This window comes from Gopherus flavomarginatus, chromosome 6 (assembly GCF_025201925.1).
Source record: "Gopherus flavomarginatus isolate rGopFla2 chromosome 6, rGopFla2.mat.asm, whole genome shotgun sequence".
NCBI classification, from domain to species: Eukaryota; Metazoa; Chordata; order Testudines; family Testudinidae; genus Gopherus; species Gopherus flavomarginatus.
The window spans coordinates 20,577,193-20,603,802 of record NC_066622.1 but is presented as its reverse complement, the minus strand read 5'-3'; the positions used below and the strand labels follow the sequence as shown (position 1 = coordinate 20,603,802).

Here is a 26,610-nt window from a genome sequence, read left to right as displayed (position 1 = left end):
ACCACAGTCACTGCACATGCTCCTAGGGACTCTCTCAGGTCCAGAGAGCCCACTCGCTTCCCCCATAGTGGGTACCAGGGCAGGGGGTTGCCATCATGTGTGGCCTCCCCACCCCTGCTGCTGTCCCTGGGTGCGGGGGGTGGGGGAATGGGAGAGAGCTCCCAAGCACATGTGTGCCTCCTTCCCCCTCCTCTCTCCCTCTTCCCCTCCCCCGGTGCTCCAAGAGGCTGCCTGCCGCTGATCTCTGTAGCCTTAGGCAGAAGCAGCACAAACAAGGGAGAAAGGGCTTGTCTACATCACAAAGTTGCAGCGCTGGTGAGGGGGTTACAGCGCTGCAACTTAGGAGGTGTACACATCTGCAGGGCATCACCAGCGCTGCAACTCCCTGTTTGCAGCGCTGGCTGTACTCCCGTTTTGTCTCGGGTGTAGAGGATCCAGCGCTGGTGATCCAGCGCTGGTAATCAAGTGTAGACACTTACCAGCGCTTTTCTTGACCTCCGTGGAATAAGCAGGTATCCCAGCATACCTGAGGAAGCCTCTCTGGTAATCAAGCAGGTCTCCTTCCCCGCGGTTTGCTCCGGTGTTCTCCGAATCCCCCCCCCCAAGCGGGTCTCCTTCCCCGCAGTTTGCAGGGGGGTTCGGGGAACGCGAGAGCAAACCGCGGGGAAGCAGGTCTCCTTCCCCGGTTTGCTCTCGCGTTCCCCGAACTCCCGTGCAAGCAGGTCTCCTTCCCCGGTTTGCTCTCGCGTTCCCCGAACTCCCGTGCAAGCAGGTCTCCTTCCCCGGTTTGCTCTCGCGTTCCCCGAACCCCCGTGCAAGCAGGTCTCCTTCCCCAGTTTGCTCTCGCGTTCCCCGAACCCCCGAGCAAGCGGGTCTCCTTCCCCGTGGTTTGCAGGGGAGTTCGGGGAACGCGAGAGCAAACCGCGGGGAAGCAGGTCTCCTTCCCCGGTTTGCTCTCGCGTTCCCCGAACCCCCGTGCAAGCAGGTCTCCTTCCCCGGTTTGCTCTCGCGTTCCCCGAACCCCCGAGCAAGCGGGTCTCCTTCCCCGCGGTTTGCAGGGGGGTTCGGGGAACGCGACAGCAAATCGCGGGGAAGGAGACCCGCTTGCTCGGGGGTTCGGGGAACACGAGAGCAAACCGCGGGGAAGGAGACCTGCTTGCTCGGGGGTTCGGGGAACACTGGAGCAAACCAGGGAAGGAGACCTGATTCCCCGCGGTTTGCTCTCGCGTTCCCCGAACCCCGCTTGAAGCCACCCAACAGCGCTGCAGTGTGGCCACATCTAACACCACTTGCAGCGCTGGTTGCTGTAAGTGTGGCCACTCTGCAGCGCTGGCCCTATACAGCTGTACTAATACAGCTGTAACAACCAGCGCTGCAAAATTGTAGATGTAGACATACCCAAAGTCACTGGCTGTTTTCTTTCAGGCAGGGAAGCTCCGAGGTGGGGGCAGGGGAGAAACCCAGCTCCAACTCCTGGTGGAGCACAGCCCCCAGCCTTGAATATTCCTGGTGCTTGAGCACCTCGAGCCCATATAAGCTGCCGCCCCTGGCCCTGAAGTCACTCTGGTAAGGAAGAGTTGCCTTACTTGTTTCAGCAGCACGTTAAGTTACAGGAGGGAGAGGGAAATAGATTAATTTAGAGGCAAAGAGAAAATGATAGACACACATCTTACACCACGCCAGCTACTGATGCAGAGGGCTGAGTCAGTCTAATTTCAAGCCCAGAGGGCTCGACCCAGGGCTGCCCGGGGGAGGGGGGAGACGGTGGGGCAATTTGAGAGTTTTGGGGGCCCCTGGAGCAGGGTCCTTCACTCACTCTGGGGTCCCCGGAAAACTCTCGCGGGGCCAGGGTCCCCGGAGCTTCTTCTGCTCCTGGTCTTCAGTGGGAATTCAGCAGTGGGGGGTCCTTCTGCCCCGGGACCCGCCACCGAACTGCTGAGTCTTCGGCAGCAATTTGGCAGAGGGTGCCCCCTGCCACGGGTCTTCGAGGCACTTCAGTGGTGGGTCCCGCAGCGGAAGGATTCCCCCCCATCGCCGAATTATCACCGAAGCGGGGGCCCCTCGCCGCCGAAGACCCCAGGCCCCCTGAATCCTGTGGGCTGCCGTGGCTCAACCTGCCCCCATTAAGCAGAGTGACTGATGGTGAGGGAAGACCTGTAGGTGCCACCAGCTGTAAAACTGATCATGGAGGTGTCTTTCCCTTGAAATGTCTCTCACGTGGTAACTGAAAACAAACACTAGTTGGGTGACACCTTGACTTGTTGCTAAGGAGAACTTAGCCTCTTCCAGTATCAACTGAAAGATGCAGTAAATTCTCTTTCTAAACACAGCCTGGTGCTGCTGCCTAGTGTATGATGCTGACCTGAAACAGAGCGCTCTGGAGGGGATAGGAATCAAATCCTCTCTCCTTCGCTTGGATTCTCACAGATCATTCTACAGCAGGCACACAGCACTCTCAGCCAGATGTTGCATCTCTCACTCCGTAGCTATTGGGAACTGGCTAGTTGCTTTCAAGAGAATAGCGGCTATACCGGGAATTGACTCAACTCACCTGAATTGCATAACGTCCCACCCCATTAACCAGAGAAAAACCCAGAGGCGGTGAACGGGTGAGACCAGCCAATGAGAGAGAGAGTTATGATGGTATCACAACAGAGGCAGACTGCATGCCCCTGGGGGAAAGCAGGATGAGAAAAAGCAAAGACCATGGAAGGCAAAGGTACATTCCTGGGCCTTGTGTCCTTACTCACACTCAAAGGGCTTTCCTTCCCTGCTCCAGAACGGCTCCCCTGCTACAACTGCTCAGCCAGCCTCCTGTTCCACAAGCATAGCTGACCAGGCAAACGCATGCGCTCTCACATACAAACCAGGAAGCATAATTTGTCTGCACAGGTGGCCATCCAACTTTTGTGCAGCATAGTGACTGCACGCACATGGGCGAGCATGTAGAAATGAAGGCCAGCCACGAATGACGATTTGGTCTTGTAAGCGTAAGAAAATGGCTGCGATATCTGGAGTAGCAGTTAGAGCAGTACCTGTCAAGGAGGAGAGAATAAAGTTCCTGGCCTGAAAGGAGGTTAGTACAATTTTGGTCTCCCTACATATCTCCTCTCTCCCTCCCCCCAAACACCTTGCATTCTATTACACCAGGAGGGCAACAACATATGAGGAAGGTATTTTACAGTGACTAAGAGGCTAGAAAAGGTGGCCTGCCATGTTGAAGCTAGCACACATTTCAGAAGGTAATTTTCAACATCAAAATAATCCATACTGCAGAGCAGGACGGATAGTTCTCTGCAATCTGAATGGATGAAGGTGACGACTGGCGGAGCGAGAATCCTGCTGGGTGGGCAGTTAAGAAGAAAAGCTGCCTGCATGACATGTTAGATCCAGGCAAGACCATGCAGCAAGTCTCTGCTCTCGCTTGGGGCTTGGCAAGAGGATAAGAGAAGCAGTGCTGATTCCAAACCCTCCTGGGAGCGAAGGCTTTGTTAATGCCTGATTTATAAAAGCAATTTGGGATTTCACAACACGGTCCAACTCCACCACATTAATGGGAAATAAAACCACCGTTGCTTTTACAAATTAGATTTTAAATCCAAACAATAAAGGCTCAGAAGGCTTTAGCATTCCTACCAACTGGTGCCACAGCAGGACAATATTTTCAGGGAGACCTCGGAGAACAGAAGTTACTTCTTTTCTCTTTTATTTTTGCCACCACCACAGTCTCACAAAGTTTGATCTTAAGTACATAAACTATATCTGCTGTGATTAGGTACAACACAGGCTGCCCCACGACATGGATATCGCAAGACAAAGATGCAGATTTTTTTCTGCTAGGGATTCTTAAATGCCACTCGGCCCTCTCTGTGGAGTGATCAATGTTTTATTTGTGTGGTGTGGTTTGTGGCAGCTGAAGCCTTGCCAGGCAGATAAAACATTAATCAAGCCTGCAGAGATTTGTTGTGCTAGGGAAAGATCCACAGTAGGTACTGGGAGCTATTTGTTACTTCCATCACAGCATTAGACAGGACAGCTCATCAGTGTAAATCACAGCAGTTTAAGGAATTGTCCATAGGGGTGGGTGTGTGCCATTAGTTTTGAAGCTAATGTACTTTGTTCAGTGGGAATTAAAAAAGTGAGGCTGTAGCCAGAGAATGCTATGTAAAAATGATTTCTTATTCAAACCAGCAGTGGTCTTGTTTGAGTCCCCACTGGTGACTTTACTGGCAATATTTAAAGACAATATTTGGTCCTGTTATCCCACAGGAGCCACTGTAACTCTAGAAGTACAATCTGGATTCTATTCTGCTCTATGAATAATCATTGCTAATTACTCTGTCTCACTCAACATTGTCAGCTAAATTTGAATTGCAAGGGTCTTTTTACTGATAACAATGTAAGAGGGAGGAGGTACAGACTGATTTTTAGAACTTGAGAGTTATGTGGGGGGGGGAGGGGGAGAAGCCATCTGTGCAGTCCTTGGGCTGGAATACACAACTTGGGTTCATGACACCAGGATTTTAGCCCCAACTCCGGCACTGGATTGCTGCACCACCTTTGGCAAGTCATTTAACTATGCTGTCCCTCAGTTTCCCTGTCTGTAAAATGGAGATAATGAAGTTTAGCCACCTTTCTGAAGAGCATTGAGACTCTGAGCTGGAGAGCAGGATAATATTCTCTTCTGGTCTGTGAAGCAAACTAACCTACTCCTGAGTCTCAGTGATGTACACATGGAATCAATAGCATCAGTTTTAGAGAGTCATTTCTGTTTCCAACTGGCACTTTTTTTTTTTAAAGACGTCACAAAGCACGTGGCAGGCAGACAGAACGATAAACACCAGCATCCAACTGCCACAGAAATAGGTGCTACAGATAACGCTCACACACTGAAAAACAGATATCAGACAGCAGCACAACTCCTCCAGGAGGTGATGGAGCCATCCCAGAGAAGGAGCAAGGTGCTTTTCCGGGTGCGCCTGTGCAATGCCAGAAGATCCCGTGGTGCTTCACTAGAGCCCACACATAGTTTGATTTAGGGCACAGTGCAAAGTGTGTTTCTTTATACAGGTCTTTGACTAGTCAAACCACAGGCCTGCTGGGCCAATTACAGTTAATTTTAAATGAACTGTGACCATTTCGTGGTACACTGGCTTTAATGGTTGTGAAAACCCAAATGTTGCTGCAGTGGCCAGCGCCTACAAATAAATATTCCCGCTCTCCTAGATGAGAAGGAGATTAAAATTAAGCTCCATGCTGGAATATGAGGAAATGCAGCATCTGAAACAAACCACCGGCAAGTCAGCCCTCCAATACAGTAAAGATTTCCTTCTCTGTACTGAATGCACAAGCACTAAGCCACACCCAGTGAAGAACTGGTGATAATGAAAAGATGATAAATAAAAAGAAGAGTTATGGGTGAAAGACATCTCGGAAAAAGGAAACCATCAGCAACATCATGCAGTGATCAAGAGCAAGGGCTCTAACCTCTCTGCTGGGCTGTCGGGCTCAATAAATCGGACGAGGGGCGGGGAAGACAGGGTTTCAGTAGCAAAGATCCCCCCCTGGAGCTGAAGGCCAAAGCCATTCAAGGGGTCTCCCCTTAGGATCACCTCTGTTGTTTCTGTGTGAACAATCTGCCCACCGGGACCCACTGTACTAGAAGCCAGCGACACTGAAACGAGAAAAAGCATTAGAGGCTCCGGTTAGCAGCCAGCTTGGTGCAAGGTCTGTAGAAACATGGCTGCAAGCACCCACAAGCCATTCTCAACTGGCCATTCTGCATCATTCCACGGTAAAGGAACGCTGCCAGGGGAAGGGAGCCTGCCGTGAACACACATGGAGGTAGATGCAGTACGTTGCAGGAGCAACACTTATCAAGAGGGACAGGAGGGGCAAGCTCATGATTTGCAAGGTCTCAAGCGAGAGCAAGACCTAAAAGATGCAGGCAGGAGAGACTGGGGGATGAGGGTAGGGGGTTGATTAACTTGGGCCAGGCCTCTGGCCCCACTGCAGGAAAGGTTGAAGTAGGAGGAACAGTACAAATTAAGGGAGAGGAGCTATACCCATGACAAGTTTCCCCAAACTCTGATCCCTGCTGGCAAAAGGTGGGGAGGGAAAGGGGACTGCAAGATGCTGTCAGCACATCATTCACAAAAGCACAGGGCCCACCACAGTCTCTTCTACTGCTTGTGTCCAAGGCTGGCCATAGTGAGGGCACCTGAGTAGGAACAGGGAGGTGTTGGTGGCACTGAGATCAACACACTCATCTAGCCAGGCATCCCACTTACATGAGCTCTTGTGGTCCTTCTTCCTCTGTCTCCTCCTCATCATGGTGGCACGCGGGCTCATGGGGTGGGAGCTCCGAGGTAACGTATTCGAATTCTGGCAGGGGAAACCTTGCGTGTTCATGGTGGGCGATGAGAAGTTGGCAGCCACAAGAGCTATGCAAACACGGAACATGTTACATACCCACACAAAGAACACATAACTCAGCAGAAAGAGACAACAAACCTGGCTCACCCGCATGATTAAATGCAAACTTGTATCTTGCCAGTTATACATCAAGCAAGCAACTACTTCAGCAGATTAAAACAGGACGTGCTTTCTGCTGCAAACTTCCATTGCCTAATCAGGTGTGCACACAGTGGCGTGTTTTCTGTAGGGTTGCCCATGAATATGCTGGGCACACTGGTGCGTTACTGTAGGGCTGTCTCCTTGTTAACCAGATATGCTGTTATCATTAGCATAGAGCTGCCTCCTTTGCACATGTCATCATTATATTGTAGAGCTGCCCCAGAGCATGCCTAGCTAGATACACTGGTGCGTTATTATAGGGTTGCTCAGCACACCGGCTTTATTGTAAGGTTGTCCCTTCACTTCCCCCATGCGCTGGACTGCACACGCTCACTTAACAATAAAAACCTTATTACGGATTTTTGGACACAGATTTAGAGACCAAGGAAGCGGTGGGTCACGTTCTGGATCAACAATATTTTTTAAGCTTACTGAGGGAGGGGAGCGATCAGTAAGCCTGACAGCAGAGCTACTAGCTCTTGCAGAGCGACACACACACAAATGCTAAGTGGACGGGTTACATTTGCAATAATCTTGGCTGGAGGTCTGGTTCCAGGTGGGTGTCTTGCAGTGCCCTGGATGGTGGGTGTGGCAGTAGTTGACACAGGGATCCCAGCAATGGTGATGGTCACTTTTCTGCACCTTGACTGCAATCAGCACACACAAGAAACAAAACCACAGAGACAGGGAAAAGAAAATTAAGATAAGCAACAAGGAACAGAAGCCTTTGAGGAGTCAGCCATTGGGAGAGCTGTGTAAATCAGTGGGTCAATGCACTAGCCTGTGCCCACTGGGGACTTAGGGTCAAGTCATGTTATCGTCACTTTATTGAGCCAGGCATCATGCAGGCTTCTCATGCACACAGTTCTGCCAGTCTCGACAAGGGCTGCAACATATACCAAACTTCTACATCCCCACCAATGTCCCATTGGTAAGGACATCCATAATTTTGTTTGGGTAGGAAAGCAGTGTCAGGGTGCATTGACAGAGAGTGTCAGCAGCAGGGATGTGTCACTAAGTAATGTCACAGCACAACAATTGGATGATGCGGATGTTGGAAATTTGCTTCCCAAGAACTAGGCTTCCATTCACCTCAGAGCCGCTGGCCTGAATGTAACCCAAGTCGGTAGTGCCCAAAATTCATTACCATCTGAAAGCTGTTGTATAATCACAGGTATTGCTTACACTAGAGCATTTTAGCAAGAACTGAAAGCCTGTGGAGCCTGGTCTACACTGGGGCTCCTGCTGGTGCTAATACTACTTCAGGGGCACCATGCACTGGGAGCCCTACTGTAGACAAGGCTGCAGGAGGTTTTGGAAGGGAGTCTTGTCTTCTGTAGGGTTCACACTGGTGCAGTGGAACTAACAGTCACACCAGTGGGATTTTCCCCCTAAAATGCCCGTAGTGTAGATAGAGACCACAAATTCATTTTGTATTGGCCCTATTTTTTCACCGGTGAGCAGGCATCTAAATAAAAAATGACAACCAGAAAAAACCAAAGATTGAAGGGTCTCTGTGACAGAACCATCCTCTTACCAGGGCAGAGCTGAACCATATTAACAGAGCACCACAGGGGATTCCTGCCAATGCTGAACACTGTATGTGCATGCTGAAGGGAGGTCAGCTTTTAGAGCTTCATCTGGCACCTTTAACTAGCATTAAATTAACCAACCAACAGATAACGTTACACCTAGGCCAAGGCGAAGGGTGATGGGAGGGACTCCTGTTGTGTTGAGTTGTGGGCTCCAGAGTGCTCACCAAGGCAGAAGAAAGAGGGAAGAATTTGTTGTTTTGTTTTTCATAAATCTTATTAAACACAAAAACCACACCCACTGCAACCCCACCCAAACAGGAAGAAGGGCCTACACTACAGCAAGTCTACCAAAAAAAAAGAAAAGCTTTAAAAACCAGGGTGCTAACATGACGACACTTGGCAAACATGCAGGAAGCCACTCAATGGTTTTGCTTTTTATCTCTTTCCTCCAGTCCAGCACTTCAGGGGGTTCCATATAGGCACAACGGTTTGCCTGTGCAGATCTGATTGTAGGATTAGGGCCTTAGAGCATAGTCTCCATGCAGGAGGGACCTTGGCTTCACGATGTCTATTTACTGTGCCATGAACACACTTTGAGGAGAACAGATAAACGAATATCAAGATGTATGCACATTTTCACTTCTGTCTGAAGTGATATTTGAACATTTTCTTACTAAGGCCTGGACCAAGAACTGGTCATGAGCACTGAGAAGTTTGATTTCCTATTCCCAGAGCACTGGGATCTATTTCCCAGGCTATGTGCACCATGCTATCTATCTATATTTATTTTTGTTTCCTGCTGGGCAATGCTTGACAAAACAAGCAAGTTTGCAACAGTCCCTCTTTTCAGCAGCATACAAAACTGCATCCCACAGCAGACAGTCACCATAGCCATGACTTATACTGGAGCTCTTTTAACCTTGCACAGACTGATGACCATCCTTCACAGATGAACTATTTGCTGCGAATTGAACTCTCTCTCCAAGTGTAATTGCTGGCAGCGCAAGCAGGATCAGATCTTACCCAGGAACAGATCTCTGACACGGACACCCTCTCAACTAGTGACTTCGCCACACAGATTTGATCTCAAAAGTCATCTTCCCTGATGATTTAAACACTGGAAGTAAATTCCGCTGGTGTGATACTCATCACGCCATAGGCCTCCACAGGCACTTTATACCCATCACGCTGTTCAGCTCAGGCATTTCCTCTGCAATTCTGTGTGCTTGTGTCTCTGCTTCCATTGTGATTTATTCAGTGAATTGAGCAGATAGTTTTTCATCTGGTTATTAAAAGATATGGCTCCAGCTATGACGTTTGCATGCTGTGAATATAGGAACACTGTTCAGTAGTTCAGATTAGGGTTGCCAACTCTTCAGGCTCGGCCTGGAGGCTCCAGGGAATTAATGATTAAGCCATGTGTTGAAACCTCTAGGAACACGTCCACCCAAAATTGGCAACCCTAGTTCAGATCCAAAACACAGGAGCTTTGTTCTTATAAAACCAAATATTCAGCAGTGTTGAATGAATAGTAATGAACAGTCTTTATCTCTATGGGATGTCAATGGTGTCTACCCACCTACGCTCTGCTGCTTTCCAGAAGGCGATATTCTGGGCCTTACACACCTGCCAACCACTGAGGTTTACCCATTTTGCATGGCATGGCCCATTTTTCTTACTGCCCCCATTTGTTCCCAGATTCACACGAACAAGCTACTGCAAAGAGGGAGGCAGAGTGACACCCACACCCTGCTCCATGCACAGCACTATGTACCTGTACAAGATCAACCACCTGAAGCGTATTATGTCGCCCTAGGGGTTAATCACTATGGGGAAAATTCATCCCTGTGCTGGTGTGAGCACTGGTGCAGGGACAGAGAGGAGGCAGCTTGTGCTTCCCTTACTCTGAGCAGCCAGGGTCCCACCTCCAGCCTCCTACAGCCTGCCCCTGCCCTTGCAGTGGGGGAGAGGGAGGGACTCCCATGGAGGGGGCAATAAGACCCTTTGTGCAGGGGTTATTCCTGGGGGGTGGAGCTTTGTGTCTGCCCTACAGCCCTTTTATGCCATCTAGGTTGATTCAAAGAGGCTGCCAGGGAAATATCAGTTTGGCCCTAGGAGCTCAATCACTTACGATGCAGAGGGCCACTCATTCCCACTGAGGTCAACGGGAGCAGAACATCTTCAGCTTCTGCAGGACCTGTCACCCCAAGAAAGCTGCAGATGGCTGCAAGACAGCATGGTTCACCAGTTCTCCAGCTCCTGGACCCCGCAGATGGCAACCAATTACCCCACTAAGTGCTCAGCTCTATGGTCAGCTCTTCCTGGGTCAGAACTGTGCAGCTAGGAGATACCCTCCTTGATACACAGGAGGAGGGAACATTTAAGGACATACACTGCTCTGGATCCACAGCACACAGAGCTCTGCTTCATATCAACGGCCATTCAATGTGCAGCTCAAGGGCATGTTTGTTTTGACCCTTCGGTCGTTCAAGAGTTTAAATAACATGGGAAGAGCTGTCACTTTCATGCTCTTTGCCTTGAAGTGCCATGATCATGCTAAGAAATTTGCACTCTGGATTGCTACCACGGCTGGCTGATCTCCTAAGTGGGGATAGCGGAAAATGACTGGGCACATACACAAAGCCATCCCTCCATTAAACGTACCTCCTGAATGCATGTGTTTTGAAAGGAGATTATGAACTAAAGCAGGAAGGAGAATGGCTCATTTTAACAGCTGTTGAAAAAGGATTCGTTTCCCACTTTTTTTTGGGCACCTGGGTCAAGTCATTAGCCCCTCTGTTCAACTGCTATAATTCTGCACAAATTAATCTAGGCATTTCAGAGCTTTAAACTTCTAGAAAAGGAGCACTTATTAGGAGTTTTATGTTCCAGTAGATTATGCTAAAGGACATTACAAATTCCCCCTTTCCAAGTTATCCTGGAGGGGTAATGAAACGTGAGTTTCGTCTTGGGCTATCATCGGTCACCAATAACTGAATGTGTGAGAGCAAGATTGGTGCCCAGCAAACAGGCAACTGAGAAAGCACCACAGAGGTGATTGAAACTGGAGGTTATACTATCTGATCCTGGGCACCATGAAACACGAACAATCAGCCTCGACTTATCCAGGCCCCAGAAAGTGCAGGCCTGCTGTGCAGAATGTGACCTTTACCCCATAACAGAGCAGGCTGGAACTGCATTAAATATGATATCGGCACTGAAGTCAGCCTAGGTTTAGATGAGGATCCAACCCACTGCCAGCTCTGGTTTTATAGAAGGAGAGATTAAGGCAAGGTCTACACTTGGAGCTGGGGGTGTGATTCCCAGCTCACGTGGACATAATCATTGCTAGTTCTCATCTGAACCAGTGTGCTAAAAATTATAGCAGAGTCACAGTCACATGGGTCACAGCAGCATGAGCTATCAGCTAAGAGTATAAACCCACCTGGACCCCGTTGGTATGGCAGCTAGTCTGTGCCACGACTGTCTGTGCTACCATGGCTACACTACGATTTTAGCACGCTACTTCAGACTGGAGCTGGCACCAGTATGCCCACACAAGCTGGGAATCACTCCCCCAGCTCAGAATATGGAAGTAGCCTAAGGGCACATCTACAGTGCAATCAGAGGTGTGACTGCAGCACTGGTAGCTATACCCATGCTATCACAACTAAAAATATCGGCATAGGCGCAGCAGCACTGGCTTCAGCGTGAGCTAGCAACAGAAGTATATGTCCAGGGTCCCTGGCATGCTTGTCCAGTCTGCACTGAAGTCCATGCCACTGCATCTACATTACTATTTTTAGTGGTGCTGGTGTCGGTAAGTCTGCCTGCACTGAAATCACACCTTGGGTTGCAGTAGAGACTTCCCCAAAGATGGATAACAATGAGGCTTCCTAGGGTGAAATCCTGGCTCCATGAGGGTCAATGGGAGTTTTGTCATTGACTACTTCCTTTAGGAATATTTCCTCTCACTGAGTCTTCCTCCACTAACTTCTTCTGTTCAGACACAGCAGCAATTACAACAGTGCTGAGCTGGAAGACCAGCACTCACGTTTCAGCATTTTTTCCATAACTGGAACAACTTGTAGTCTAATTCTCTATCTACCTGCATCATTTACAAGGTAAGTGCCAGACCCTTCACAAGTAAAGGATGCACCTTGAAAGCCAGATGCCTAAGGATTGTTCAGTAGAAAAAAATTCATTTTGGTGTACCCTTGTAATAATTGAGTTTACACATTTATTTTAATTGTAAACTCAGTTATAATCTCATTATTATATATCTAAGTTCATAAAAATATCACAATAACCTATAACAAATATTGAAAAGTACGACCCCCCCAAACCTCCTAAATTAGTCTAAACAAAAAATATAGTTCAAGAAAACTTAAAATACCTAGTAAAAACAAAAAAAGTAACGCCAAAAATAAATCAAAATTAATCTCAAATGTTTAGCCCAATTAATAAACAAAATGACAAAAATAAGCTATTCCACCAGCCAGTTCCTTTATAAAGCCTTAAAAAACAACAACAAACTTTAAAACACAAATTAAAAGCTGAAGAAACTAAAGCCATTTTCACCATCATAACTGCCAGCCCCAATACCTGCTAAGGCCTCAGGTTTCATCAGCCCAGGCCTTCATCGTCATCATCATCATCATCATCATCACCATCACCATCGGGGCGGCGGCTCCAGGCCCCAGCATGCCAAGCACGTGCTTGGGGTGGCATGCCGCAGGGGGTGCTCTGCCAGTTGCCAGGAGTGTGGCAGGCAGGGTGCCTTCGGCAGCGTGCCCGGGGAGGGTCTGCTGGTCTCGCGGCTCCACTGGAGCCACGGACCAGCGGACCCTCTGCAGGCACGCTTGCGGGAGGTCCACCAGAGCCGTGGGAACGGTGAGTGGCAGAGCACCCCTAACGGCATGACGTCGTGCTTGGGGCGGCGAAACGTCTAGAGCTGCTCCTGATCACCTCCCTATGATGTCCTGACCAAACAGGGCAAAAAGATCATCAAGGAACAACATCACTTCCTCTACCAACTCCAGCTAAATCCCAAACACTATCTACAATAAAATGAAATCAGACTTTAACAGTAGCAGCAACAACGGCAGCTCCAGACTATCCCAACTAACTTTTCTCCTTTACCCAATAACCTGTTTGTACCATCTAAAATACTGTCAAACAAGGGTTTTTTTCTTTTAAACTCTCTCCAGCTGAAATTTAAAAAAAAATTAATTTAAAGCCTTAATACTTTATATTTCAAATCTTTTAACTGTTTTTCCTATTAATAATGAACGTTAATAGTATATTTGCACAAGAGTAAGGGGAAAGTCCCTGTAAACCAAACCTGCATTTAATGTTAAACAGTAAGTGAGTTATGTTAAAACCTTTAGCCCTTTTATTCCATCCAAATTAATACAACAGTACTAAGGATGTGAGTTTAGCACAGCTTGTGACACTGCACAGCAATGGATTCCCAAATCTAATGTGCCCATACAAGCCTAGAGGCTAAATCAATTTTTCTATTCATTCACTTGACAAACTTGGTCTCATCCAACATGTTTCAGTAAAACGTCTATTTTTCTCCCCAGATGTCTCTCCCTGCAGCTATCCAACATTTTATGAGAACCACGGTACAGATATTACATCAGCATTAAAAACAAACAAAGTTTGGCTTCTTACTGCAAGCACACACCTGTGTCTGGAGGTTTCAGGGGGAGTCTGCTCTGGTGAGCAGGGAGTATTTCCAACTTGACATTTTCCGAAGTGGTGGCTAAGAGCTGAGTGGCCTCTAACAAGGAACAGTGCTCTGTGCTGGTGCCATCGATGGAGAGGATGTGATCACCAATGTGCAAGGCCCCACATCTGCAGAGACAAGACACAGCCCATTATTTAAGAGCACAGATTTGCATCATGTGGTTAGGACGAGAGTTGGGCAAAATTTAGCAATTTTAGTTACCAGGGCTTTCACGTGAACCGGTTTTCTTCTCAGTTTTCTGATCTCCCCTTTAATTTCCAGCTTCTAGCAAATGAAGCCAAAACCTCAAAGGGTGACAATCAAGTCTGGATTGGTTCAGTTGAACACAAATCAAAAATCTATGAGTTTCTAATATTTTGCCCCCACAGCTAAGGAGGATAGGTTGGATGAAAACCCAGCCAGCTTTTTTTTCCTTTTCTTTTTTTCTTCTTTTTTTTTTATGAACACAGGCCGAGTTACAGTTATATCTCAAATCCTGGCAGGCAGTGAAGGAATTCAATTACAAGACTATTACACTAACCTGTGATTGTAGAAAAGCCTGTATTTCCTATACCCTAGCATAAAGCGATGAAGTGTATCTAACAAATGGGCTCAAGCCAGAAACGTCAGCTCTAAATTTGTGAACATCTCAAGGCTTGAAGATATTTAGATATAGGCTTTATATTTAGGCTCAATTCTCATATGCATTGGATCAAATTTTTGTTCCTGATGAATAAAGTCCAATGAGATTTTTTTTAATCCCACAAATTTTGCACAGAATCCTTGGACATCGCTAAAAAAACCCCCACAAGATTATTTTTTCTAGAAACTAGTTCCTTTCAAAAGGGGGAGAAGTGGAATGTAACTAAAGGGTACAAAGGAAGCAGCAGAGAAGACAAGTGCAACACTGCCATCTTGCTTGGGTTCATACCTGTCTACTACACTGGCTGGCTTGATCTTGTCAATGACTATGACCTGTTTATTCCGATGTGTGCCTGTTGTCAGAGTGATTCCTAGTGTCGATCCAGGAGTCTTGGCTATTTCCACTAATAATGGACCAGAAGCATTGGCTACGGTATCTGAAAAACAAAAACCGCATGGAGTTTTAAGACAGTTCTATTTAAGTTTTTCCAACTATAAAGTACTGAGGAAGGCAAAGACTTGGCAATTTGCACGTTTGCCACTATAGATGGAATCTTAAATACCCAGTTCTCTGTATCTGCCCCTTGCTGCACCTTTACTTCCTCTTGTCAATATATAAGCTCTGCAGCTTGTAAACAAAGATGTGGTAATAGGATCTAGCGCTCTTACAAAGTTTCACCAGTTTCCACATGACCACCTTTTACTGCATTGATGAAATAAGGTCAGGCCAGACAGTACTCTAAGACTATGTAATACTGACATAAATAATATTAAAAGCAAGCCACAATGCTCATCTCCTGGGAGGTTAGAGAGGGTTGCAGAGTGGAGAGACAATGCACTAGTTCTCGTCCTAGAAAGGTACAAAGAAACCCAGGGAGAGAACAGAATCTTACATTACCAGCTATTCAGAGACAGGTAAGTGGGTCTGCACACAAGACTGGGAGCCAGGAACTTCTCAATCATCATGGCTTTGGCACAGACTCCCTCTATGGCCTTGGACAAGTAATTTCACCTCTCTGCCTCAGTTTAATCTATCTATCCATCAAATGGGGCTAAAGACTCAGACTTGCCTATTACCTGACAGAAATGAGGAAATTTTGTTAATTTGTTAATGTCTGCACATGTATTTTCATTATAACGAACCATCAGATGCCGTATTAGACACTGCCTGCTCACAGACACACACACAGATTCATATATTAATATCTTAACTCCCTTCATATCCGATAAACTATTTCAAGAGAAGAGGGGGTAAAATCTGGATACCAGGCATCTGACTACCTAAATAAGGGTCCTCCTCATCCTGTGAGATTACCTAAGGCCACTGTAAAGCAGCAAGATTTATGAAGCAGATAAAAGTTTTAACAGTACGCAGTCCACAGCCAGAATTGGAGCCCTCCCCAGCACTCTGGGATGTGTGGAGGTGGAGAGCTTCACAGAAAGCCAATCATCTGCTTCAAAAGAGAAGCAGATAGAATCACCTCTGAGAATTCCTGCATTTGGTGCCTCCAAGGCCCTTGATTATTCTGGGCAAGGCTTTTCTGTTCTACACTGTGCGCACACCTACGCTGCACTAAAGTGCTGATATTATCGGACTGCAGTGAGAGACAGGGCTCACTCCAGCTTTCAGGTAAATGGGAACGCACTGATGTGGGTCTCAGAAGTGTCGCTGTTCCTCATAGAAACTCACTCTCTGGACACAACTAGGGACATGTCTACATTACGCACTGGATCGATGGGCAGCGATTGATCCAGTGGGAGTTGATTTATAGTGTCTAGACTAGACGCAATAAATTGACCACCGAGTGCTCTCCTGTCGACTCCGGTACTCCACTGGAGTGAGAAGCGGAATCGACGGGAGAGGGTCAGCTGTCGACCTACCGCAGCGAAGACACTGTGGTGAGTAGATCTAAGTACGCTGACTTCGGCTATGTTATTCATGTAGTTGAAGTTGCATAACTTAGATTGATTTCTCTCCCTCCCCCCCGCCCACCCAGGGTAGACCAGGCCTAGATGAGCAGAAGTTTCCATTATCTGGGCTTTTGCCAGGAGATGTGCAGCGCTTCAATTTTCTAGATCTCAGTTAGGCCCTGTTCACAATGGCTTTTTACTCCCAATGGGGATCCATGTTTAAGCTTGGTTTGAATAAGATTCGAGCTAAAATAGTTTTAACATGTTAGTGTCAATTAGTGTGCCAAAGCGTGTGTCACACATTCTTTCAGGATGCAATGAAAGGAGCAATTAAATTAAGCCCTCTTTTGGTAGTAGAGAGCTGAGTACAAACAATGGAGGTATTGCCCAAGGGACCTTCTAGGTTAGAGCTAAGCCATTTGGGTTCAGGGATTTAGGATAGACTCATAGACTTTAGTGTCAGAAGGGACCAATATGATCATCTAGTCTGACCTCCTGCACAAAGCAGGCCACAGAACCCTACCCATCCACTTCTATAACAAACCCCTAACCTATGTCTGAGTTATTGAAATCTTCAAATTGTGGTTTGAAGACCTCAAGCTGCAGAGAATCCACCAGCAAGTGACCCATGCCCCACGCTGCAGAGGAAGGTGAAAAAACTCCAGGGCCTCTGCCAATCTGCCCTGGAGGAAAATTCCTTCCTGACCCCAAATATGGCGATCAGCTAAACCCTGAGCATGTGGGCAAGACTCACCAGCTAGCACTCAGGAGAGAATTCTCTGCAGTAACTCAGATCCCATCCCATCTAACATCCCATCACAGACCACTGGGCATACTTACCTGCTGATGATCACAGGATATTGGTTTTGCAGCCTGTGGGTGTTAGATCTTGTCTATGCTGGCAAGTTTCTCCACAGTAAAGCAGTTTTCTGTGTTGTAACTCCCAAGGTGTACACACTGCCAAGCCACTTAGGGTGCAGAAACTGCACAGCTGCAGCGCTGTAAAAAATCCAGCCCCACTGAGAGGTGTACAGCTTTCTGCACCAGGGGTACAGAGCTGGTGTGCTAGGGTAGACTTCCTGGTTGATTACAGCACTGCAATTGGCCCCCGAGAAGTGTCCCACGATGTTTGTTCTTGACTCTCTGGTCATCAGTTTGAACTCTACTGCCCTGCCCTCAGGTGACCAACAATCATCCCCACCCCGTAAATTCCTAGGGAATTTGGAAGTCCCCTTCCTGTTTGCTCAGTGATGCATGCAGTCGTCTCAGCGCATCTTTCCAGGTGGCCATGCCTGCTCCATGCACCAGTTGATACCCCACTTGGAGCAATGCCAAGCTGCTGGACCTCATCAGCATTTGGTGAGAGGATGCTGTCCAGTCCCAGCTGTGCTCCAGCCGTAGGAATTACGATACCTATAGACAGATTTCACGATGCATGACAGAAAGAGGCTATGACCAGGACACACTGCAGTGCAGGGTCAAAGTGAAGGATCTGCGCAACGTCTACCACAGGGCACGGGAGGCAAGCCGCTGATCCGGTGCTGCACCCATGAGCTGCTGGTTCTACAAAGAGCTGGACACGATACTCGGTGGCGACTCCAGCTCCACTGAGAAGTCCACTGTGGATACTTTGGTGGCTTGCATGCCAGTCAAGAGTGGACTGAGCCAGGAGGAGGAAATCTTGGATGAGGACTTGGAGAGGGAGGGGGGCCCAGAGGCAGAGGACAACTTGGAGGCCAGAGACTCACACTAGGAGCTCTTCTGTACCCCAGAGTTATTCGGGGCAGGAAGGTTGCAGAAAGCAGGCTTGTGTCTATATGCTGCATGTACCACCACATACCTAGACTGAGTGGCGGAATAGGAATCTGCCTTGGAGATCTCCAGGAAACTCTCATTGAGATACTGGGCAATCCACTCAAAGTTTCCACACACACAGTTTCACAGAGTTAACTAAGTCAGTTTAAAACACACACCATTAGTAAAACCAGGTCAAACTTGTGTGTGTAAACAAGCCCTGAGTCACCACATGCTGCTGACCTCTAGGACAATGACCAGGGATTGCCCTCTGTTCATTTTAAAAAAGGCATTAGTTGAAGAGAGACCAGCCATTCAAACTTATGTCATTGTGCTAGGGAAAGACAATTTACTCTTCTCCCAAATTAGGATCAGACACCTGCAATTTAGCAAAATTAGTATGGAGCAATTAGCATGGGGCTATTAAGTTCAAAACTAATTTAAAAGAATTGTTGAGAAAAGTCAGCAGGCAAAGTGAACGTGCACATGATTGAATCAATTTCTATGTGTCCCTTCGGCATTAGGGAGATGTTACTGTGGCATTAGGCATTTCAGCACCTTCCTCAGGCATGGAAAGAAGGTGCTGGTGGCAGCAGCAGAGAGGGATAATAAAGGAGCCCCTAAAAAATTAGTCATCTGGGCATTTCAGGTGTGTAGCATAAGTAGAACAAGGCAGAGTAGGCGCTGCGCTCTGTAACAGGGGGAAGGTACACCAATCCCACTACAGATCAGAGTAAAGCCCAGTTCACTGTGGGTAAGATTCTCTCTCACAAACCAACGCAGTTTTAATCAGCTGTTTGGAGGCTTAGAGCTTAAGAGAGATCCAACTCACACCTTCAGGGTCCCCCCAAGGGCCATACGTCCGTTACTGCTCAGCTAACAAAACATAGCCCACTGCTGCACAGCCTAAAGATACACAGCAGCTTTTCTAATGCGTGTCATATTTTGTTAATCACTAAAGGAGCCAAGGCCCTGTGAATCAAGTAATACCTTGCACTATTATATTGACTTTCACATAGGGATCTCAAAACACTTTATGGCCCATTTTACAGATGGGGAAACAAAGACATTGAGATAAGCGACTTACGCAAGGACACAGTGAGTCAATTGGTAGCAAAGATGTGACTAGTAGAAGCCTTTTGACCCCCAATTCCCTGCTTTGGGCAAAACAAATCATCCATCTCCTGATAGGAATGGGTGTGCCAGCTTGGGGAAAAATTCTCTACCCTCACACTTTCCCCTCTCTTGAGAAGCAAATCTGAAATGATCCAATTGTGATCCAGGGAATCCCTCCGTGCCAAATGGCAGAGGACACAGCATACCATAAGCCACATCAGGCTGACACACTCATTGCCCCTGCTCACTGCTGTCACAATCTGTGTCTAAAAGGTGTCATGTGAGGTACCGCATGCAAATTGGTAACACACGGGACATTAATATTACTTGTATGATGGATGCACAGGCAGTGTATAAAGGTGTGTGCTGGAAATATGCTCTTAACAGGTGTTTGGAAAGCAGTGCCTAAGCCCAGCCTCTCCTAGATAAAGGAATTTTGTTTTGCCTGGTTTCCAGTGTCTCCAATGTAAATTGAACCAGGTAGTACTGCAGAGGACAATGAAAAGTACATCTACATAAAAGGCAAACAAAGCCATCAAGCTAAATGAGCAGGGGGCGGGGCAGGAAGACGGTTTAACTGTTATAATGGGAGTTGAAGCCTCCACCCCAGGAAGTCTTCCTGGCTCTTGAAACAGAGACAATAGATTTTAGGAAACATAAGCAGAATCAGAAAGGCATTTTGGCATCCATAACTTGTGGGACACAAGAGGCCAGAACTCTTGTATTCTAAGAAAGGCAGATCCTTCACCCAAAGGGATTAAAATCTCTGGGGCCCAACTATAGGCGAGAAACCTGCTTAGACAAGGACTGTAACTTGCTGAAATTAAGTTTTAGCCAGAAGAACACGTTTTGTTTTGTTTTACTTGTACCCGTGGCTGTCTCTTCTGGTTTTACTTCTCACTTTAACCTCTGCTCTTTATTAATAAACTGACTCTTGTTTTATTACCAAAGCATTGCAGTGCTGTGTGTTCAGCTGAATGATGAAGTCCTCAGCTAAAACTACCAGGTTGATGTGTGCTCTGTCTCTTCGGAGGCAGTGAACTTTATAACTTATGTGACAATCCAGCTAGAGGGACTGGACAGTGCAGGGGAGACGGTTTGGAGAAGACTCGGGAGTGGAAGGGCTATTGGTGTCACCCTGCAAGGAGTAACCAGGCTGGGGGAAGCCAGGGTGAGGCCACTGCAGCTGTGAGCAGGTTGCTGTGCCAAAGCTGCACAGCACAGAAGCACTCAGGGATATAGGGCAGGTGCTGACACAGACCCTTATTGGCCTGGATAACACCCAGACGAATCCCTAACTCCTCAACCTTTGTCATAAACACCTGTATTAATGGCCTGATACAACTGCCACTGAAATGAATGGAAGTGCTCCCATTGACTTCATGAGGAGTTGAATCAGGGCCTTATGAATTTCAACACTGGTTCAAGTATACCAGGAGAAAGGCCCATGATGAGGCTTCAAGCTGATTCAAAGAGGCGTTAACAGTTCACAAATGCTGCCAAATCCTTCCCACGCTTCTCCATACTGAAGCCAGCCCCTGACCCTGTCAAGGGCTGCCCAGCACTAGCTTCTAAGAGCTGCCTGAACCTTCAGGTTGTTCCCAACAATCTCTTAAACCCTAATTTTCTTCCGCAAAAACAAAGCATTAAACACCATCAAGGTTGTTTAGGTACAATGAATCCACCTCCCTGTCAACCTGGAGAAGAAGCATCCCAAGTCAGACCACAGCAGGATGTCCACACACACACGGTTTTGATAACTGGCTGCCAGCTGACAGGCTACTCATGGGATGAGTTCATGGATGCTATGGAATCAGTGTCCTCTTGGTTCAGTTCAGTCTGCCAAGACAAATGTTTCACAAGTACAGGAAGAACTTGTCAGCCAACCAGCCCACAGGTGGGTTTTGTGGCTGCATTTTAAGACCCTTGTCCTCAATCACAGACATAGGAGGCACTACAGCATTTCTTCTCTGTTTTGCATGTTGCTCTCGATCCCCTCCCAGTTTTGTTAAACTCCCTCTGGATAGATGCTTTGGCAGCCAAGCATGCACCGCGAGGAGCGCAGGGAGAAAAGGCATATCCCATGCTGAAAATGCACCTCCATACAGAGGTTCCTGCTTACTGACACTAAGTCAGCTGTAAATTCATTCAGTTCTCAGAGTTTATGTAAGTTTACACAGGTTCATGGGTCACCCCTGAAGGCCAGACAGATACTGCCACTACTCAGCTCATGCAGAGCAGTCAACCAGGGATGCCCAGAGGATTCAGGGGGCCTGGGGTCTTCGGCGGCGGGTGGGCCCCTGCCGCCCAATTGCCGCTGAAGACCCGGCACTTCGGTGGCGGGTCCCGGAATGGAAGGACCCCCCCTGCTGCCGAATTGCTGCTGAAGACCTGGAGTTCATATAATGCTGCAGGACATTAGTCTCTCTCCGCTTTCTCACCAGGAGAGTCATACAGAACTGTAGTCTGCAGCTAATGTTAGTGGGCTGGTAGGCAGCTGGGAAGGGAGAGAAGGTAGAGAACACAGCAACCCTCTGGTCCATTCATCTTCTACAGCAGATAGCTTCCCCAAACAGTGAGTCAATCTTAAAAGCCTTCAGCCCTGTGCAGCAGCAGATATGGCTTGTTTACAAAGTCACTATTTAAATGCTGCATATTGCTTTAGAAGAGCCCATGAAATATAATGTTGACACAGGAAAATGTTTGCTACTGCTGCTGCTAGATAAATGCTACAGTAAATACCAGGGCAAAGACTTTCAAAGCTGCCTTCAGGATTTGGACACTGAATTCCTATTCATTTTAATGGGAGTCCAATTTAACTCCTTAGGTGGCTTTGAAAAATCTCAGGTAGGAGAGCAATTTAATCATGAAAGCACCAGTTAAAAAGAGCACACCATGTGGCCCAGTTCCACCCAGGTTTCCACTGGTGAAAAACCTTGGAGCACAGTCCCCACAAATTTTCCCTCCTCCATGTGAAACATCTGCCAAGGTGGGAAAGTCCTGTGGCAATGGAACTCTACTGCAATCTCCCTTGCGTTTGGAGGAGCTGTATGGAGCCCAGTTGCTCTCAAAAGTGAGCAGTGCTGACCAGGAACAAACTGCCAGTGTATTTGGGAAACGCTATAATTCAGAAGATCCCCTCAGCACCTTCTATTGACCAGGCTCCTATGAAGGACAGCAATCAAAACAATACCTGCACTCCACAGTGGTCACTCCTCAACACGAGTTATATTTTACATTTTCCCAGATAGCTTATCAGTGTCCAAGTTCATTTGCTTCACCGCTCCAGGCAAATGGGTCTCCATGGCCCCAGTGAAGTATTAGGAAGTACCCGAGACACTTCAGCTTCTTCCTGCCATCTCAACTGAAGGGAGCAAATCCCAGTGGTTAGAGCAATGCCCATGTGAGAGAAGCTCTGGGGTCTGTTCCTAGCTCTGTCACCAATATGCTATAGGGCCTTGGACTAGTCACTCAGTTGCTCTGTGCCTTATGTTTCCCAGCTGTAAAATGGGGACTATTTAATTGAATGTTTGAAGGGGTTTTGATGTCCTCAGATGGAGAATACAAGCTGTACAAATTATTAATTTGCCAATGTTCATTCTGGCCCCTTGGAGGTCCATGTACCCTACTTCAGGAGCAAACTAGAAACTAACAGTTGAATGGGGGAGAGAGGAAATCCACACTCCTAGCACACACTTTCCCTTTATTATTGTCTGAAAGAATTAAGGTTGTTTCTTCTTTCAGGCCAAAACAATCTCAGGAAGAGTTAAACCAGTGTGAGAGGAACAAGCGATAAAGCAAGGAACTGTAAAAACTAAATTAAGGAAAAACCACGGAGGGACAATTAAAGACTCATTTTTAATTCACTTTAAATCAGTATAACTAAAAATGCTCCATCCTGCTTCAGGGGGCGAAGCCAGCATCTGCAGAGCCACAGGCAGCCTTGCCAGCTCTGTAGACAGAAGTTCCTCACCAAACATTGGTTGCACATCTATAAACATGCACATCCTGTGGGGAGACTGTTGCCTTCACGGACAGCAGAAGAGAGGAGACTTCTAATGGTTTCTCTGCCCCACCTCAAAATGTAAAACATTAGCCCAATCAAAAATGAATTTGCCCAACAAACAGAAGCTTAGAAATAGCATCATTTCCCCTCCTGTATTTGGATTACGGTAATAAAGAGAGTTAAAATAATTTCCCTTTAAGTTATGATCAATGATGCTGAGAAGCAATCAAAAACAAAGGAACAAACATTACTATCCACAGGACAAGTGGCAGGGGGAGCTCGCTCGCATATCAGCTGCTATTTTGATGTCTCACACCTTCCTCCTACCCCACTTCCCTTGTGGAAGGCTGGTGAACCGTCCTCTTTAGACAACAACATTTAAAATAACAGGTCACATTTTTGTGCTTCCCATAATAAATAAATAAATAAAAGCTCTGTCCTTCCAGTCTCAGACAACGAAAGCAAAGAAAGTACATCATGATTCCACTTCCACGGGATTAGAAAGAAACTCTTTATGGAGAAACTGTCCCATATCTATCTATCTGTCTATATCTATACATACATACATACACACACACACACACACACACACACGGACTCGGCTAAGATTGGCTGTACAAAGTCAGGCCACTATTCTGTGCTCCTTCAACCCTAATATTTAGGTGTAAAGTTATGAAGAAATGCAAGAGAGACTTGAACTGATCTCTCAGTGTGACTAAGTCAGGTTTTAAAACCAACAACCCTATATAAAATATGAACCAGGAATGTATCTTAGAAGCCTGCTTCTCACCCACCTTTACCTGTTTGCATTTGCACAGACTCTTGGAGTCATGAAACTCCACACAAGCATTCCACTCTGCAGAACATTCCTTAATCCAGTCCATCTGATTGTCCAACAAAAAGTTGAAAAATTGCAACAACTAAATGAAGAGAGTGGATCTTCCCTATTGAGATTTCTGGAACTGTTAGTATTCAGAAAATTAAGAATAAACTAGAGCGATAAATAATACCACAGAAACTGTGGAAAGGACTTATTCCATGTCAGGCCTCTCTCTGGTTCCCCCTTATGCCTGGAAGGTGCCCCACAGGAACTTAGCCTCAGCTTCCTGTCCTTCCTAGTGTCAATCCCTATGCTTCTGAAATACCACTTTCTTGGGTTGAGGACCCTTGTCATGGGGTAACCTACTACACTCTGATCAATGTAACTCAAAACACCTCAGAGTCTGCCACATTTTTTCCACTCTTGACTCTTCTTGAGTCTTTCTTCAAAGAAGGCAATAACAATGTCCAACCATTCTGGGCTTAATACAAGTTCTGTGCCTCCTGGGTGTTCTCTCTGCTCCCTAGCTCTTCTTCATGACAGCACACTATGTACTTCCTTTGGTCTTCCCTCATCAAAGCACTCCAAGAGATTATTAGCAAATGTCTCTTCTGCAGGCCTTTGGCTTTCTTCACGCTCAGTTCTCTGACCCTTACACAGGACAGTGGCCACAGGGCTGCTCCCCTGAGCCTTCCTTCCTGGAGCTTTTCCCAGCTCAAGGGTCTGCATGCAGATTCTCTTTGCAGACAATCCTTTTCCCAGCCATTTGCTGCAGCTCTTTATAAGGAGCCCCTATGCCTTTCATAGCCGTATCTGATTAATGACCTGGGCTGGCTGGCTCCAGGCATCTGGCCCTTAAAGGGGCATGCCACCCTGTTACAGGGCTCAAAAACCTTGTGGCAATAGATAAATTATGAAAGTGAGACTGCATTTGAAACATGGACAGAGGTGGGCAGTGGGCAGGTAACTACTGTGCAAGCTTCCTTCACACACCTCTGCCAATGCAAGTCAGAGTTGCCTTCCAACACCCAGGAGCGGCGCCAGTGTTTTTGGCGCCCTAGGCGCACGGCCATTTCGGCGCCCCGCGCGCCGGTCCGGCGGCTCCGGTGGACTTGCTGCAGGCGTTCCTGCAGAGGGTCTGCTGGTCCCGCAGCTCCGGTGGAGCTGCCGCAGGCATGCCTGTGGGAGGTCCACTGGAGCCACGGGACCAGCGGACCCTCAGCAGGAACGCCTGCAGCGGCTCCACCGGAGCCGCCTGCCGCCCCCCCGGCAAAATGCCGCCTCCCAATAATCCTAGCGCCCTAGGCGATTGCCTAGGTTGCCTAAATGGAAACGCTGGCCCTGCCAACACCCCTGGCTATTCCAGTCCCAGGTCACTCTTGAGGAGCGATTGTGGACTGTATTTATTGGTGAGGAGATTTTGATGGAAGCAAGAGAAACAGGAATGGGAGAAGAGAGATTTTAAGAAAGTGTGGTGGGAGGGAACCAAGAAAAAAAAAAACACTCCTCTGACAGACATTTTGTTTCTTTGTCTAATGAGTGAATAATTCTGGAGACATTTTCTTATGACCCAAAACACATTGTGCAAAGCTCTCGAAAAGATTTCAACTGGGAAAACTGCTCTTTAGCCCTCTAATCCTTTTCTCCTTGAGAAACTCATTAATGCTCTCTGAACTGCAGCCACGTTTGATTTCCTACCTTGCTGGCAAATCAGGAAACAATCTGACCTCATTAGCCTCTTCTCTTGCTGGCTCCAGACATGCTGACCCGGTACATGGTGTTGGCAGAAAAGGCTCCAGAAATAATTGTGACTTGTACATGCCATCAGAATCTAACCACAGCTCACTGGGCTTCGTAGCCAACACAGCTTTGGGCTCTGGTAACATTAAATTCATTAACTATGCTCGCTGAAGTAACGTGTGTGTTACAGAGCAGCTCTAAGCTGTTATACAGCAGCTAATTCCAATCCCTCCCCCATGGTCTGAAACTCAGACCCTCAAGGAAATTGTTTAGAAATATCTCCTCATCCTCTGTCCTTTTCTAGCAGGTGTTCTTTAATTGGGAGTTTCCATTGACCACTCATTGTTTCTATTAGAATCTGAACTAAAACCCCTGAAACTGAACCTCCCCAAACAGACATGGTCAAGTTCCAGAACCAAAATATGTCCATGCCCAGTATCCGTCAGTCTGTCTCCTGCCCAGATTTACTACAGGCATTTGCTGCACAGCCATATAGCCCCTCTTTCTGTACCTCTTCAGTCCCAGCCCCTGGGACTTCCTGTCTGTGGCCTTGCCTACACTAACCATTTCCTCTCATAAAATGAAACACTGTTGCCATCACTGATGAAAACAGAGCATCATCAGTTCCAGGTATTCCAACCCCTTTATCATCTAAACCTACTCAGAGCTCTACCAACCATGGGCCAGAGTCTGCCTTTCCTATGTTGAGAAGTACCTTACTCAGTGATTTCCCACA

The 26,610-nt window shown here is 47.2% G+C and overlaps 1 protein-coding gene across 4 annotated transcripts in view; it reads right to left on the bottom strand.

The window, feature by feature from the left end:
* Positions 1–26,610, bottom strand: part of GRIP2 (glutamate receptor interacting protein 2) — a 504,924-nt gene that overhangs the window by 48,697 nt on the left and 429,617 nt on the right. For all 4 annotated transcript variants that reach the window (XM_050958363.1, XM_050958364.1, XM_050958361.1 and 1 more), the window contains exons 8-12: positions 14,777–14,924; positions 13,804–13,973; positions 7,098–7,223; positions 6,291–6,443; positions 5,488–5,674 (exon numbers count right to left, since the gene is read on the bottom strand). In XM_050958363.1, the coding sequence (XP_050814320.1) occupies positions 5,488–5,674; positions 6,291–6,443; positions 7,098–7,223; positions 13,804–13,973; positions 14,777–14,924 (784 nt within the window). The remainder of the gene's footprint in view (positions 1–5,487; positions 5,675–6,290; positions 6,444–7,097; positions 7,224–13,803; positions 13,974–14,776; positions 14,925–26,610) is intronic.